This window comes from Callionymus lyra, chromosome 4, assembly GCF_982586985.1.
Source record: "Callionymus lyra chromosome 4, fCalLyr1.hap1.1, whole genome shotgun sequence".
Classification (NCBI taxonomy): domain Eukaryota; kingdom Metazoa; phylum Chordata; class Actinopteri; order Syngnathiformes; family Callionymidae; genus Callionymus; species Callionymus lyra.
Window position 1 is genome coordinate 23047883 of NC_141821.1, and position 17813 is coordinate 23065695.

The 17813-nt window shown below is 38.1% G+C and overlaps 2 protein-coding genes across 3 annotated transcripts in view; one reads left to right on the forward strand and one right to left on the reverse strand.

Moving 5' to 3' along the window:
- The window catches only part of thnsl1 (threonine synthase like 1), a 258025-nt gene that overhangs the window by 214076 nt on the left and 26136 nt on the right, over window positions 1-17813 (forward strand). The window lies entirely within an intron of this gene.
- LOC148082140 (cadherin-12-like) overlaps window positions 628-17813 on the reverse strand; it is a 123890-nt gene continuing 106704 nt past the window's right edge. For both annotated transcript variants that reach the window (XM_087789251.1, XM_087789252.1), the window contains exons 7-12: window positions 15298-15551; window positions 11148-11284; window positions 7817-7938; window positions 5718-5835; window positions 4616-4867; window positions 628-2680 (exon numbers count right to left, since the gene is read on the reverse strand). In XM_087789251.1, coding sequence (XP_087645377.1) covers window positions 2169-2680; window positions 4616-4867; window positions 5718-5835; window positions 7817-7938; window positions 11148-11284; window positions 15298-15551 — 1395 coding nt within the window. In that variant the 3' untranslated portion in view covers window positions 628-2168. The remainder of the gene's footprint in view (window positions 2681-4615; window positions 4868-5717; window positions 5836-7816; window positions 7939-11147; window positions 11285-15297; window positions 15552-17813) is intronic.

Here is a 17813-nt window from a genome sequence, read left to right on the forward strand (position 1 = left end):
AAGTTGTTGCTTTTATTCCGGGTGTGAGTATGAAAAAAAAATACAACATAACCTCACTCAGGTTAGGAAGCCACACGTAAACTGAAACTGAAACTTTAATTTGCTCAGGACTATCCGATCATGACCTAATATATTGTTAGTATTTGATGGTTCTGGAGGATAGTGAATAAAGGATAGAGTTCTGGCTTAACCCCCCCAATAAAAACACCAAAAAATGGCTGGAGAGCTGACCTTTTAGTAGTGATGTGCTGATGAAGCCTCACGAAGCAGTTTACGAACATTTAAGGATTTGAAGTGCCCTTAAAGTACGAAAAATATGGCATATGATAATGCCCATGTTTTGGGTTTCATAATCCTTTTTCTCTGAGAATGTGGCCTGTGTACACCTTGCATCCTCCTCTAACCATGATTACATTTTCTTTGCCATAAGCTTTATGCCAAAATATTTATTAATATTTTACTTTTCACATGTAAGAAGTTTCAACTTTTTGAGGAACCAATATATTTACTAAATAGATAGAAAGTTTACAACATGTATATATATTATGGACATAAAACAAATAAATTACAACTCAGAGTGTTTTATTAAAGAAAACCGTGTTTATTACATGACAGAACCTCATTACTTAGCCCTAATGTTGCTCTCTTGTCATCTTTTTAAATCCTTTTTTTTTTCAACACTATCTCTAGTCTATACATAGGACCTGAACAGTTTTGATCTACTCATGGGTCGCCATTAATTACAAAATCCTCAAGTGTCTTTAGAAATAAAATATACAGGTCAATGACTGAGACATAAATAGATAAATACACAGAAAATCAATATCAATAAAGCCAATAAATAAGAGAATAAATAATGGAAACATTTACAGGACCCCTGACTTGGCCCTGGCTACAGTGTCATCCTCTGACAAGCCTATCAAGACAGTGACAAGGCTGAAAAATGACAGCCAATATTCTTATTGAGGCACTTTTTAAAATTAGTTTTTCGTAAATGGTGAGACAATTCTTTGGAAAAAAAAGAAAGAAATGTGTGAAAAAATAAAACAAGTTGTAGAACTGTAAATTATAATAGGACAGTGTAACAAGGATTTTTAAATCTCAGCAAACATTGATGTGTTGTTTCAACACAATGAGAGGATGAAACCGAAAGAAAAAAAAAAATCATAATCCAGGCAAAACTTGATATTTCTTTAAGTTTGAAGTGACATTTAAGTTTTCTAAGTTGAATTCCTTCTTAATCAGAATATCGATTGTTATCCCACATGGCTCTGCTCCACCATCTTCGGTGAGTGGAGGAGTTCAGACGCTCAAGAGACTTTTTTTTAAAATCTGGAGACTTAACATGAGGGTACATGAGTAAAATATTTCTTGGCTGAGGAAAGATAGGAGGCTTCGTCAAGGGAGAGCTCCCCTTAGATTGGGGAAGCCTGTCATCTGCTGGGTGGCGTGTACTTTGTTTTTACACAGGGGATAAACCATTAACGAATTTCTGCTTGACGACTGAAGCATGCACTACTATGCAGACTTATTATTCTTGAAAGTTAATTGTCTATGTCTCCCACATTTACTTGAATTTATTTTCACAAAAAATGTTGACGTCTTTGATATCTGTTTAGTTGTTTACATAACCGGGCCCTCCGTTCTATAGCTTGGCTCATATACTTGCATCTTCATCAACATGAACATTTATCTATATTTACTTTTGTCTGGACCAGATTCAGGGAGCAGAACTTGAGTTGGTTTTCTGATTAAATGTGATCAACAGGAAAGTGAAAGTTCAGAGCTTTTTGTTCGCTACGAAGACGGAAAAATTGAAAGACAAAGTTAGGAAAATGTAACTAAATGGACCATGACGTTTGATAATGATATAGTGCTCTGTAGTGAAAGTCTAATGGTTGAATTGTTAAATCCGTGATAGAAAACATTCTAAAGGTTACCTGTTCTTGAATGAATTAGAGTAAAATAACTAATTAGTTCACTGTTTTTTTGGACAACAATTTTGTGGAATTGTGATTCTAGCACATCATCGTATCATAATGCAACTGCTTCATCTTACAATTTTGGGACAAGTCATGTAAAAAAAACAAAAAAACATTGTAGAAGTAAACACGGAGACATTTAGTGGTGGAACAAAAAAAACAACAACTATGCGTATCAGAAAAACGTCAATGTGAAACCTCTGTGTTTGTTGTGTCCGAGTGATTTTCTGAATGTTCCCCAAATATCCCTGCGAGAGTCTTAAATCGGGGACCCCACTCATTGAGGTAATCATAGTCCTCCTCGAGTTCCAAGGCGAGGGAATCGATGGAGCTTAGCGACTCGGCTACAGAGCCATCGCCCTCATAGGCGTATGTAGCCAAGGAATCGTACGGTGGCGCCAAATTGTCTGTGTCATGGTCTTTCAGACGCTGGTTGATAAAGTCATGAATGTCAGCGCTGTCCTGCGACGCCGCAGGTCTACAACACTGCTTCATTTCCGGCTTGATGTCCCTTCTGTACAAGTTCTGCTTGACCACTTTGGGGTTACGAAGCGTTCCCATGTCGAAAGCGTGCGTGTCTTCCTCGCCGCCGCCTTCGTCGTCGTAGTGGATAACGTTGTCCCGAATATCGTCTTTGGATGACATGAGTGTCTCCTTTTTCTTCTGTCGTCGCAGGCCCACGTACAGGACCACGATCACTGAAAGTAAAAGGTAAAAGAATAAACTCAGAAACACAAGTAATCATAGAAGAACACAAAACAAACAGACAAAGTCACACCAATAATTACTCAACACAATTGAGCTAAAAATCGATTAAAAAAAACAAGCAAAAGCAAGATAGATAACATTGTTTTTTGTGTTATAATGCATTTACTTTAAAACAATACTTTCACGGTATTCTATCTGGTATTTTCACAAACCAGGCTCTTTGAAAATAGGAATCACTGTATGTGCTGTTTTATAATGCTCTTGCTGAAAATAACTTTAGTTTGGTAGGTCTGAACCTGACACAGCCTGAAGATCTCTAGCTCTACTGCTGTGGAACCAATTACTGCCCTCAGTCCTTATGGCAGACACCCTCTCTATTCTTAAAGTTATCTTTTTTAACTAAGCTTGAAGTATGTAAGTAAGTAAGTAAGTAATATTTATTTATATAGCGCTTTTAGAGACCAGGGAGTGACTTAAGCTCTGCCTGGACCAGGTCTTTGTCATGTTTATGTTCCTTCCTGTTTTATTTTGAAGTTGTGTTTCCGTTTTGGTACGTGTCCTCTGTTTTGTCTTGACAGACGCTGGCAGGTGCGCGGCTGGGGATGATTGAATGGCGGGTTCTTCCCACAGATAAGGAGCATCTCTACCCGGAAGAACTCGCCAGAGTATTCAGTTTCTTGACCAGTTGCTGTTCTGAGACCCCGATCTCCAGCCGCGTCCTGCCTCCGTCCCGAGCGCCTGTCCTGTTTTTTGTTCCGGTCCGTTCCGACCGTATGGATTATTAAAAGACTTTGTTTTTTAACTATTCCTCCGAGGATTATTGTACTCTTCCGCATCTGGGTCTCCTGCCGTGTTCCACTCGTGACAGTCTTAGTCATGCTGCTGTAGATTTAGATAGTTTAACACACCAAACACGCCCTTTACACACCAAACTATTTCCCTCCCAGTCAGGCAAAGCAGAGGACTGTTTATAGATCTAGTTATTAATCGAGAGCCAGTTAAAAGTTTTTACTCTTCACTGTAAATAATTGTATTTGAATAACTCGCAACATTTCGACAAGCCATGTAAAAAAGCAACAACAGTTTCAAGAAAATTAAAAAAAACAAACAATAATTCGACATAATAGTAAATAACTGTCTACAAAAATTCATTTTTTTATTCATTTGAATTATTTTTTCAGCTATATGCAGAAAGCTCCTCTAATTCTAAATACACTAGTCAACCCATTACGGCTGGCTGGTGAAAATCCTGAAAGCTTCATCCAGCAATACAAATTACTTGGTGAATATAAAGATATATATTTACTTAGCAGTTCAGGCCTAAAGTTTTTCTAAACTGCTTCTGAAGTGTCTCCCGATCCCATGTTCATAAATAAGAGAATGCAGCCATGAACCTTGTCAACAACTTCATCCCTGCTTTGCAGATTAGTTTCTTCATTAATAGTTGAGATTTAAAGATATGTTTTTTGCTGCTCTAACGTTTTTGAGTAAGTGACTGAAACAGTTCTTACTTCAAACTGCAAATGGGACATGTGTAATAAAGCTCTGTATTAAACTCTCCTTGCAAGTAAAATTGTTGATACTTTAAAACAATTCTGATGTCTCTTATTTCACAGCCTTGGGTCAGAATTCTAACCTGACACAAACAGCCGTCAAAAGAACACAAACAACTTAATATTTCGGTTGAATTAAGTCCATTTGATATTAACACAAACATACATGACTAATAAATATAGCTCAACCTCAGACCAAAATGACACCTGTATTTTCTTTTTTTTTTTACAGAATGTAAATGAAAGGGGTTTGCTGGGAAAAGATGCAGATAAATGTGGACCACCGCAAAACCTTCATGAATAAATAAGTTGAGTTTCAGTTCAAGGAACTCATGGCACTATTAACAAAGGGGTGAAATGTTCACTTCTTACCCAACAAGATGACAATGCATAGAAGGATGGCAATCAGAGCGCCTGTACTGAGGCCCACGGGTAAAAAGATAGCTTCTGCACTGCATGTTAACAAAGCGCCGCCTGACTCGCACCCACAAACACGAATGGTCAGCATTCCGGTGCTGCTCTTGGGCGGGTAGCCATTGTCTTCGATCACAACAGGAAGCAGGTAGATTTCCTGCAAGCGCCTTCGAAAGCCGCCCCGCTTGGTCACGATCCCCGCCGTGTTATCTAAGAAATGGAAGAGGAAATAATGTTAATTTTTCTAGAGGACTAAATAATCATTTTTAACGTTATTTCGGCTGTGAAAGCATAAATGGTTAAGAATTTTCAATCCTCTTTACAGCTGCTGAACTACTTTTGACATCAAAAAATTAGATTTAAGTTTCTTCAGACTTGATAAATTAGTAAACAATATTTATCTCAGGGATTTCGCAGCTCTGTACGGTAGTTTTGGTCTCATGAAGCTACATGAAGCATTATTTTCAGAGTCCACTAGATAGCGGTCTCTGCACTTTTCCTGCAAGTGTTCCAATGAAACATCATATTATTTTTAAACTGATGGCGCCACCTACTGACCTCTTAACAACATGACATGACCATCACTACCGTACGGAGTAATTGACACAAGAGGGTTTATTGTGAAGAAAATACTACCTTAGTATTTCTACTATTTATTAGACTTGGAGACAAATATTAAATTGAATATTTAATAAAAATCTGAACATTTATACACAACAACTGTTACAAAACAGTGTTGTTGAGGCCCAGTTAAGTTTCTCTTAAGGGAATTCAAAATACTCATCAAACTTAAAATCACAGTAAATAATAAACGTGTTACAGTTTTGGCAAAGTAAACTAAAGTAAAGCACTTGTTACTGCAAAAACAAACGTAGTTACTTATAACTCTGATTAAGTTCTTACATGAGGGAAACTTTATTTTAGCCAAAATTGCTTGTTAGTTGTAATTTGAAATAATGAAAATATTTAATATTTTTTTTGCTAAACCATAAACATAACTTGGCTTGTGAAGTCAGAATTGCTTCATTATCGCTCTGAAGGTTTCTGTCAGAATACTCACTTCCAAAGTCCCTAATGGTGAAGTTCTTGTTTTTGAGGTCTTCCTTAGACACCTTGAAAGAGAACTGCTGTCCGGCAGCTGGCAGGTCCTGGTCTTTAGCGCTGAAGGTATGTACCACCTGGACGACAAGGAGAACCTTATTTTAGCCTGAGAAAGAAACAGACTTTCCTCCTTCCAGTAAACTCTTTCACTTCTTTTGTAAAAACACAGAGCAAGAATCATAGTCTGTCCCAAGTTCTCCTCCCATTTGTAAATGCTCTGCTGCTTCTTTTACAATTTTCCAGTCTGGCTGACCTTTGTTTCTCAAGGTAATAGTGGTCACTCATTTCTCTTAAATTAGCTGATTGGTTCTTGTCATAATATCAATTCTACCAGTCGTGCGATAAGGCTGTTGGCTGTGTTTTAACCGGCCTTCAACCTGACCACAACACAACTCCAATAAAAAGTCAAGAAATTCCACAAAGTAACCCAGAAAAGACACACCTGTCAAGTGAAAACCATTCCAGGTGAATATCTCTTGAGTTCATCAACAAAAAGTTAAAAGTCTGCAAGCATTATTTTGTAGCATTCAGTTTTGAAGCCTTCAGTGATGATCCACAATCGAAATGGTCATGAAAATAAACAAATTTATTGAAAGGGTGCGTTTTTGTTCTTTCCATTTGGCTATGATAGATTTGATAGGATAATCAACGATTGGCATATTCTTCTGTAACCTCACCCTGATGTGTACTTCTCAACTACATTGTCCCTCACTTGCTTAGAGAGTTAGTTGGTCTTCAAGGCAGTGTTCAGTTAGTGATGCCGCTTGCTTAGGTGTTGCAGCCTCTGCGGCCATAATAAAAGATGTGTATGTTTGCTGACAGATCAGTGACACTTAGATTACACACTAGTGGACATTGTTTCACTGATTATATGACTTCTGAGGGTAATTGGTTCCACCAAAGCTTTTTATTGGCTTTATAATAAAAGGGGGTGAATACATATGCACTTGCCAATTTTCAGTTTAAAATGCTTGCAGTTATGGAAGGCCTGAAGAAATATTAACCAATCAGAAGCAACAAAAGGCAGGTCTATCTACATTACAGCACCACTTGTCGCTGGGGATTCCTCACTCTTGAGCCAAACTTAAATCTGGAGAGTTCTCCCTTAACTTTACGGCAAATCCCCATAGTAGGAGAAAATAAACCCTCGGCTTTCAAATTCAGAGCATGGAATCAGTTGCGTCTTCCTTGTAATCCTTTACTATCATGGTCATACTCTATACTCTTTAATCCACGTTTCTAATTCTTTTAAAAGTATTTATTAGTTCATTCATCTTTTTCTATATCCATTGATTGTTTAAAACAAATTTAGATTTTCAGCCAATGGGAAGGTCTCGGATCATTAAATATGGCAGGTTAAATATTTTGAATATATGCTTTTAAATTAATTAAATAAAACATAATATTTCAGCTCTGACTCTTATATCAATGTCGAAGATGACAAGTTTATGAAGCTATAAATCAATATTCATCCACAATCAAAGACTGCCATAGATCTAGAACATGTAGACTATTATCCCGCAACAATTCAATACAGACTTGTTGAGAAATGATGAAATAAATCATATATTTTCTAAACTTCATATGTGTGCAAATAATGCTGATGAGATATGAAATAACCATTAGCCAATTGAATACTCTATTGGGTTTATTTACTTGTAAATCTAACACTAAAGGAGTCGCTGCCTCACCAACCATGAACCTCACCGAACGTCACTGGTATGTGGATGCAGACTAAACGTTGTGATTTAGCACATGGTTGACCTCCTGGCTTCATTGTGCTGTTCTCTGAATCTATCATATTAATCCCTCACGACTTCTACATGTGCCGATGAAGCTTCATGAAGCAGTGTCACTAGGTGGCGGTCACTACACTATTTTCCTTTGTTTTGAACAACTGTTCTAATGCAATGTCACATCATTTTTAAAACCGGTGGCGCCACCTACTGACCTCTAAACAACATGACACTGCTTCATGAAGCATTATCAGGCCATCATTACCTCCTACACCGCTTTACATCTCTGCACACGCATATCCACATGTTGACGGGTGTGTACCTGGCCCACTTTTGCATCCTCACACAGGAAGGTCTCGTAGGGACTGTCCAACTCTGGCGGAAACTCGTTTATGTCCAGCACGTGGACGGTAACAGCCACTCGACTGGTCAGCACTGGACTGTCTGGAAGAGAGAATAATGACGGATGAAGTATTTTGTGCACAACACTGACATCTAGTGGGGAATTGAAGTACTGAATAAATCCATTCAGTTGCATATATAAAGCAATTTTAAAATAAATTAACGTGAGGGAAAAATGCTATATAACAAATAAACGGGCACATTTATCTCAGCTATAACTATAAAATAAACAATAAACCAGAGCAATCTTGGTCTGGGCAGTTCACTGTGCACATGGATTCTGAACTTCCTCTGACACCATCATATTAAGATAGGAGACCACATATTCACCACTCCCTACTTAAACATTGAAACCCCAAAGGATTTTGTACTCATTCACATCAAACACACAGTGTACATGTGCAATAGATTTTCTTCCCATGTCTACCTATCTGCATTTATAAAATAAGAGTTTAAAAGTTAGCAACACTGAAAATGAAAACATACTTGTGTTTTGTACACCTGAGATTAGTTATTGTACCCTTCCCTCAACATCAACGGAGCTGAGGTCGATAAAGAAAATCATGCCTGGAAGTGGTGTCCACTTTTAAAATATGTTGTGTGCGTTGCAATTCTAAAGGTCGGCCCTCCACTGCCTCGAACTCTGCTCCACCTGCGCCGGAGAATACGGAACAGGGTTGTAGGAGTCTGGCGGAAACCCCTGGGGTCAGGCTAAATGCAGCTTAGTGGACATGAGGTTAAGTAAAAAAATGGGCACATTTTTGGTGCCAATTTGTATCAAGTGACTGCGCCAAAGCGACAAACTTCCTCAATAAAGACGCTTAAAAAAATCCAGCCTCCATACTGTCCATCTTGTATTGAAGGGTCGATGAGAAGAATATTTTGATGAACTATATTTAACGCCCAATTTGTGGCAGACGTTTAGGTACTCAGGGTTAAAAATGGCAAGCGCTTCCAGTGTACATAGCAGACTGTATGCGGCCTCGATATCAGCAGTCGCTTCATTAAAATGGACATACATTTTCGACTATAACCATAACTCTGAAAATAATCCCAACCCTTAGTCAACGTGGGTGTGAGTAGAAAATGAGTGAAGTTTGAATTTTGGCTGAACTGACCCTTGTGTTATCTCAGAGTCGAGGTGACCCGAAGGCCCAAAAACAAACCTTTTGTTGTCTCTGGAGAATTTTTTTTATAGCCCTCAATAAGAGGGCCACCATAGATCTCCAGGTCCAGATGGGTTCCCACTTGACTTCTACAAAAACTTCTGGCCGACTATCTCAAAACTATTGATTTAAATGAAAGCTAATGAAACAGAATTCACATCTACAACTCAAATCCCTCATGAATGAATACTGCCATGATAAATCAAATCAAAGTCACTCGAGTATTAACTCTTTATATCTCTTAAACCGGCGCCTAAACCGTTTAGTGGCCAGGGGCACCACATTGTCTTAGTACGAGCTTGGATGTATGGATGTTTCTAAGTGTACCATCATGAGTGGCCAGAAGGTGCAGCTATTGCTCCGTTAAAAATAGAGCGGCGTCTCAATAAAACAATCCCTTTAGGTTTTTTTTTTCCTAATTTTACAGCCTTTTTACATCCCTGGATAATGAATAAAAAAATAAGACTAATACAAGTTACAAAGCGAACTTAAAGTGCAAGCATAGACCGCTTTAAAACTAAAAATGAAGATTAATTCTTTTTATTGTATAAAATGGTTTGGAACAGGTGTCCCTAACGTTTTCTGCACCACGGACCGGTATTATGTCGGCATTATATAAAGCTAAAATATATAAATAATAAAATAAACTTGAATTAAACATGCGTCTTGATGTGTTTAAAGGCCACAAGTTACTTTTACTTCGTTTGTTATATTAAAAAAACATGTCTATGATTCGTTTACATGTTTATGAATTGCATGAACTAATTGATATAAATATAAAACGATTATGTTGTCTTCGTAAAAAAAGATCATCAGTTTGGTGAATGAGAAACACATTTATAAGTTGTGTGAATAATTGAATATCCACTAGTGTAACTACAAACGGTTGTTTTATTGTTAATTTGATTTAGTTTGTTAAGCTCAAATTTCTTCCCACACACATAAAATAAATAAAATAGCTTCCTGGTTTACCTGTATAAAAAACTAGTTGTAAAATAGTATTAATCCTTTGTGATTGTCCTCCAGTCACTTACATTTCCAGCGCTATAGGTCCAACGCTCTGTTTGTCTACAACCCCTTACATGATCCTAAGATGTATATCGGATCAGGGAGCATGTAGCCCTTGTTAATTAATATTATATTATATATTAGAAATGTTTCAACAGGAGGCTACATTAAGTTATGAACATAATGTACTTAATTCCTTTATTTAAAGACCTCACATGTAGTTTCACAAACAAACAATTTTTCATTTTTATGTTCCATTGTAAATCATATTTGAATCGTAAGTATACCAAATTAAATCCTATCCTTATTTGGATAATGTTAAGGCCTAATTACATTTAGTCCTCATCCTTACTCAGATGTGTTTATGGAATCAAGATGAGTTATCACGGAACATACCACACTCATATGCCACGAATATACGTGGTCACTGTCCTTGTGCAGTTTGTCACTTCCAAATCCTTCTTCGGTTCAGTGACGCCTCACAATAAAAGCTTTACATGCTCGTATAAAATTAGATCAGTGGGTGGCTTCGCTGACCTTGAGAGAAAAAAATTGCGGAACATCGGTTTCCAATGACTGGATATTAACAGCTGACATTGGTCCTAATTAAACTAGAGCGTGAGTCATTTTGATGGAGCTCTCATCGTCTGACGGCCTGCCTCCGGGATAATGACTTTGACGCTTCTCATCTGGATGACTTCATGACAACGGATTTGCTTATTTATCTGGAAATGCACACTGCTTCCTTCATGAACAATGATGCTGGATGAGAAGACTTTATTGAAGTCAAACACCGAGGGAAGAGCATCGCAGCAGCTCCCCAACAGCGTAGGTAAAAGTTGTCCGTAGAGAAACAAGCATCATCACCAGCACCGTAAAGAGAAGGGTGATGAAAATGAAAAGGCTGAAGGAGACATTGTCCGAAAGATACAGCACGCTCATGCCTTTTATGGAGGCCTATAGATCTCTGCTGCGGAATAGGATTGCCTTTTGTCTCCAGTAAACGTGTGCTTTTTACAGCGATGATGGCAGTGGAAGGATGTGACAATGAACCACGGAATTTCCTTTCATACTTACTCAGTTTAGTGGCCACGACGGAGATGTTGTGCTGCGAGACTGTCTCTCTGTCCAGAAGTTCATTCGTGGAGATGGTTCCTTCCACTGGGTCGATGTCAAAGTAGCTGTCAAGGTCACTCTTCCAGTCGATGGAATACCTGATAGAACAGCAAGGCAATCGTAAGATGAACCAGGAATGAAAGTTGATCTATTATAGATGTGGTTACATATGAAATGGGCTTTTATGTAATGTAAGAATAAAATGCCTACTATTCCATCAGTCAAGAGAAGACAGTGATAAACATACTGTCCTTTTAATGCTGGTTTCCCTTTCAGGACTCATGCAAATCAGTTAGGTGTATTATATTGTACATTACTCATTCTGACTGTTCGTTTCCAGAGAATGTGCTGAGAATTTTAAATTTTACATTCCAATCTTTAATGGGTCAGAAGCACTCAGGAAAACAGTTTTCTTTTCATCTTAGGTTAATAGATTTTTTGTTGTAGATAAAGTATCAATCTCTGAAAGCTAATGAACTAAAAAAAACTGGTCAAGATCTGAGGGTGGCGGTTGGTAAAATAGCCTCTGTGAACTAGATATTTGGTTCTGTGTTGTGCCTATGAATACCAACTAAGAAATACCAAAGGATGTTAAAGAAAACAATGACAGCACCATTTATCAGAGGCTGCTGTTATCTTCATGCTTTTAATTTCATAATCCACTTCATGGCGGAAAATAAAAGAGTATGTTGCATCTCTCTGTTCCCTCGCACACTTCTTTGATATGTGTTTTTTTTTGCATTTCTGCTCTTTAATTTCCCATCATTTTGCTTTGTTTCGATTTCTCCTTCATATGTGATGGTTCATAGTGAGTCTCTTTGATAAACGTAGCACACTGACAACCATGAAGATCACAGATCTTAATAGGTATGTATTAAATATTATATAAAACTACTTGAATAAGGACATGTTTTCATTTTTGTGAGGGTCTCTTTTGCCGTTGTGCCCTCTCTTCACTTTAACCTAGTGGAGCTGAAATTCCCCCTTTAGCCTCGACTAAGTACTTGGTCGTCTTCATACAGTACATTATTTGAAGACATTTTGTCTGAGAGTATATAAGAAATCAAAGAGCCACTAATGTGGAAACCCAACTCTCCTGACTTTCAAATGTTAAAAATGGTTCCCTCCAAGATGCAGTAAGTCTCTGACATTACTCTGTTTTAAGTTATTATAAAGTTCTCCCCATCTGAAGCTACAAGAATAGATCCCACTATGAACTAACAATGGGCTTTGTTCCTCCTGCAGCAGCCCTGAATTGCCCTGATTTTTTTTCTTTTTACACGTCCCTTGGAGATAGAGACTTCCTGTATTGATGACGCTGCGTGACAAACCTCGATTGCTTGACCAATCATAGTAATTTAATCGCAAGTTGCATATTCACAAAACAGGTCAAGTCTTATCGAAGTCAGAACAACTACTACGACTAACAGAGGATGGTGATTGATAGCAATGTGCTGATGGAGCTTCATGAAGCAGTGTCATTTATTCTAGAGCCCACTAGATGGCGGTCACTGCACTATTTTCCATTGTTTTGAAAAACTGCTCTAATGAAACATCACATCACTTTTAAACTGATGGCGCCACCTACTGACCTCTAAACAACATGACACTGTTTCATGAAGCTACAACATCACTAGTGATTGATGATGCTGGATGTTGTATGCTGTTCTTTAACTCAAAATAATACATTTACACGTAAAAAAATGTACTTGTAAATAATAAAATACAAGTTACAAACATTACATTTACATGTGCAGATACCAAAACACATGTGCAACCTTTTACTATTTTTTACATCATGTAGTTACAAATAATTATATGACAAAAATAAGCCCATACACATCCCAGACCACAGATCTACACATTACAACCTCATTATACTGTAATTGCAACGATCAGAGTGAACCCACAATTAATTCAGAAGGAAAGCAGCAGCGTCTCATGAGTGGTCGTTGATCACTGGGCATGTTAGAAGTTCACACACAACATGTCACTCTGTTAAAACTATTTCAGAAAGTGCTCTTTTTTTTCTAAAAGTCTCTGAGAAAAGTCTAGAAAGCAATGCAGTATTCATGATAGCCCTTGTCTCTGTGGCTGAAGATAACACAGCAGATGCTAAATACCAGAATCAGTCACGTCGAAACACTAAGAGCACAATTCTCCAGTCTTTTGTTTTCACCTGATAAAAGCTCAGCCGGACTCTGTGCGAGGAGGTATTTGTATTTTTAGTCCGACCCAATCCTCCTTTGTTTCCTTCGGGTAATTAAATATTGAAACTAAGTGTTGACCGAGAAGTATTTCTGCTACTTCACAGAGTACACGCCAAACAATCACCACAACAACAAGACCTAAAAATGTTTTTAAATACAAAAGCAGACTTATTAAAGTTTAAAGCATCTATTGTTGTAGGGCACTCAGCTTTTATGGGGAAATGTGAGTGTGTGAGGCAGCAGCGGCTTTATAGAGGAAGAGGGAGGATGATTTCATGTGTGAAAAATTCACTCCCGCACGTCACTTCCTATTAAATCTATGTGAACGTGATGTTTAAATGTATCCCTTGACACTTCCGGTGAAGAGTAGGAGTGAAATATTCGCTGCTGGACTCTTCCAGACGCCGAAGCTAAGTGCCATTGTAGAGTTGACAGCTGAGTTCTGTGGGATCTCTGAGCTTCTGTTGCACAATAAGTTCATTTTGTGACCAACAAAACTGACAGAGAGAATTCTCAAAATCAGAAGGAATTTGGCTTAAGGAATAAAAAGGGGGGAGGGGGAAATCATGGTTCCTTACTGACTTTTTAAACGATGACAATGTTGATCCACCTCTACAGGTTCTTGCCTAAACTCTGACATGTATTCCATACTTATTTTGGACATAAAGTTATCAAAACACGTTTCATCTCACAGTAATCTGTGTCTTTAAGTCAAATAATTTGATTCTGCTTTGAGACAAAATCTATTTGCTACAAGGCCCAATGACAACCTTGCTGGTAAGATAATAATTGTGAAGCCTTGACGGAACTATCAACAAATACACAAGATTCATGGCACAGCTGAGCCCAAATAAACACTGGGTTTCATTAATAAAACGTGACTAAAACTTCACCGGCTTTCACATAAAGTTCCACACTAAAAAAAACCATCTTCCAACTCCATGAACAACGTGGGAAAACGTGTGTACGACGATAAACACCAATCAATCATAAATTAAGAGCAGCTCATGGTAATGACTGACTATAAATCTCCGCCCATTAATAGACTTTACAACTAGTGATGTGCTGATGAAACTTCATGAAGCAGTGCATGTTGTTTAGAGGTCAGTAGGTGGCGCCATCAGTTTAATAATGATGTGATGTTTCATTAGAAAAGCCAAAACAAAGGAAAATAGTGCAGAGACTGCCATCTAGTGGGCTCTGAAAATAATGACAATGCTTCATGAAACTCCAAGAGTACATCACTAATGATTACTATATCATGACAAAGAAAGATAGAACAACTTTTTTTCTCAGTACTACTTACTAGGAAAAATGGAGTTTGGAAATAGAATTTATTTTCTTCTGTTAGAAGGGGAGTTGTATGTGTGTATTTCATAAATAATTTTTATTAGCATTCATCATTTTGACGGAATGCATCATCTGTTGAGTGTCATAAAATTGCTTTTTGCCAACTTTGTAAACTTAATTTAACATTTTTAATTATGTTCATATCACATTTCTCAAAGGTATATTGTTTATATAACAGAGCAGCAATATGAGTTGAAAATGTCCTGAACAAATGACCGTAAACTTCAAGGTTTCACTGAATATATTTGCACGATGCTTTTGAAAAGCACCACAGTCATTCCTATGTAATTGAACGCACCAAGCTGGCAGGTTTGTTAATGCGATGCACTGAAAGTTTTCTTCTTCTACCAATCGAGAGATTGTAAAATACATGTCTTGTTATTTAGTAAATTTGCCATTTACTGCTGAATTTTTCTTCTGCATAAAATCAATTCATCCAGTGCATTTGAAATTAACTCTAAAGTCTGCAAGAAACATAAACAATTCACTCACTTGATCGGGAAGTTTGATGAAAAACCTGTTGTCAAACTCTTCAATTTTGTTTTTTTTACCTAACTGGGCTGCTGCTGGCGTCCAGATCCTGCGCCGTCACCGCTCCGATAATGGTGCCCGCTGGAGTGTCCTCGTACACATCCATCAAGTATGAAGCCTTATTGAACACCGGGGGCTCGTCCACATCCAGAACGTTAATCTTCACCGTTGCCGTATCCTTGAAGGCTCCGAAGCTTTGGAATCGAGGATCCAGATGAGCATTAGTGGCGTCTACCTTGAAGGTGTATGCTTTTTTAGTTTCGTAGTCCAGAGGCTGAGAATAGAAAGGAGACGAGGCTGTTAGAGAAACGATGTCCATAAAACGTCTTTGTGCTGGAGCGAAATGTTCTAGAGAGCCAATGTGACAAAAGAAACTCCTTACAGTTCATGATCAAGTATCTGTGGATCTTTACGTTAAGTAAGCCCACCTCCACATATGTTCAAGATTCTTGTTTATCGCACCTTCAACCTTTATGTCATTGAAAGTGTGTCGAAGTAGAACCTCTGCACAAGCCAGTCTATGTGGCACCTTTTTAGGATGAATTCCTGATGTGTTCTTTGTCTGACTAGGAAGAACAGGAAAAGGTTTCTGGATAGAGGAAAGTCTAAACCTCCGGGTGCAATCCCCCAACATGGACGTTGCACTTTTAAAACAAAATCTGATTCTGAAATGTGTTACTTTTCGTACATCCTGTGAGACTCCAATGCAGGATGTTAGACAGTATTGTTGTTAACTGTGTATAATGACAAACATATATCATATATATCATTTATCAACTAATGTGTTGATTTAAGTGAATCTTAAATGGATCTTGGACTATGTTGTACTCAGTATGTGTCTGTTTGTACAAAACAATCTTTTCATATAAATATTCAAATTAGAAAATGTGCTAAAGCCTCAAGATGAGTAGGTCTAACATGGCACATGAAAAAAGTAGCACCTTAGGTCATGCATCCGTCTGTCCATGAAAGTTACAGAGCCTCCACCGCCAGTGCGGGAGCGTCTTACTATGGACACCTCTAATTGGTATCCACTATGCATTATGTAAAACACTGTAATTGGATTTGCATCAACCAGTTTATCATTTTTTATGAGGTGCTTGTGTGGGAATTGCATTCTGACGGCAGCAAAAATTGAGAACATCTGCTGCAGAGAAATAAATAAGCTGAGAGACTATAGCGAAACTAACTATGGTGGTCTGGGACGTACAGTGGAGACAGAGAAGGCTTTTTTAATTTTTATTGGTGCACATTTTTTTTTTTCAAGTTAATGACTTAAACATACAGATGCTACAGGTATGTAGCATACCACAGCTTTTTCAGCTGGTGTTGGGGCTATTTGCTAATAGACGTTGGCCGCCCTGTTCACCCCATCATGTCCCGTGACCAGAATACAATTTCCTGATCAGGCTGGAAGATATTTGGGATTTCTTCCAACAATCCACTGAACATGTCTTGGGACAGCACTTGTTTATTTCGTGTTATTTTCTTTGTAAACATGAAAAATATTGTATAAATATGACATATACCAATCATACGTCAACTGCATGTAGAAGAGCTGCAGACAGCATAAACAAATGCTACACCGAACTTTGCAAACATTACAATATTGCGCTGCAAACTTCTCTTACCGCGTGTAATGTTGTTTCCTCATAAGGTCAAAGTAGAGTTTGAATAGCAGTCAATTTCACATGTAATCGTTCGGCGAATCCCTAGTGACACAAGCAGAGAAAAAAAGACCCAAACATAGGCCTTCCCTGGACGTTTGGAAACAAACATCTTCCCATTGCTGTCTTACTCTAGCTTCCTTATGGAGGTGATGTGAAGAATAGCATTTGTGAAACACAAAATACACACTTTGTGTGCCATCTTGAAGGACATACCAAACAACGACGATTGCATTATTGCCTTATATTCAGCAGCAAGGAGGCGACACAAGAAGACCAAGGCGAGATTACAGCTGGCTGGAGAGGATTTAAGCTCATTATTACGTCATAATTAGTATTGCTCTCGTAAGTAACCCTTTCTTCAGACAGGGGAAGAACTTAATAAAGTAACAAGTTTAAAACATGGTCATGATGTCTTGGAGAGAAAGGCAACATTTGAAACATGTTAGTGAGTCAGGATTTTGGAGTTGGGAGTTGGGTTTTTATATTACTTGCCCTTTATGTGTGAATTAAATAACTTAAAAACTATTTTTTTTAAAGATGTTTTCTGTAGACTATATTTCTTTACTATAAGCATGACATTTTTTTCTCCGTTGATATTCAGGTCTTGTTGAGAGGAAGTCAAGTCCAACTTAATTACTGAACTTCACTTCCACCACAACATGAACAGCCTCACATGTTCGTCCTTTTCAAGCTCCTGACACATCAGCTCAGGGTCAATTAGTAGAAAGAGTGAGGCAAGCAATTGGCATCCAGCGCGCCGCTGAAAGGGAACGTTCATGTGCTGCTGCTCGTCTCCGAGCTCTCATGTGAGACAGAGAATATTTGGCGAGCGTGCAGTCAGCTACGCTCTGCTGGCGCTGCAGTCA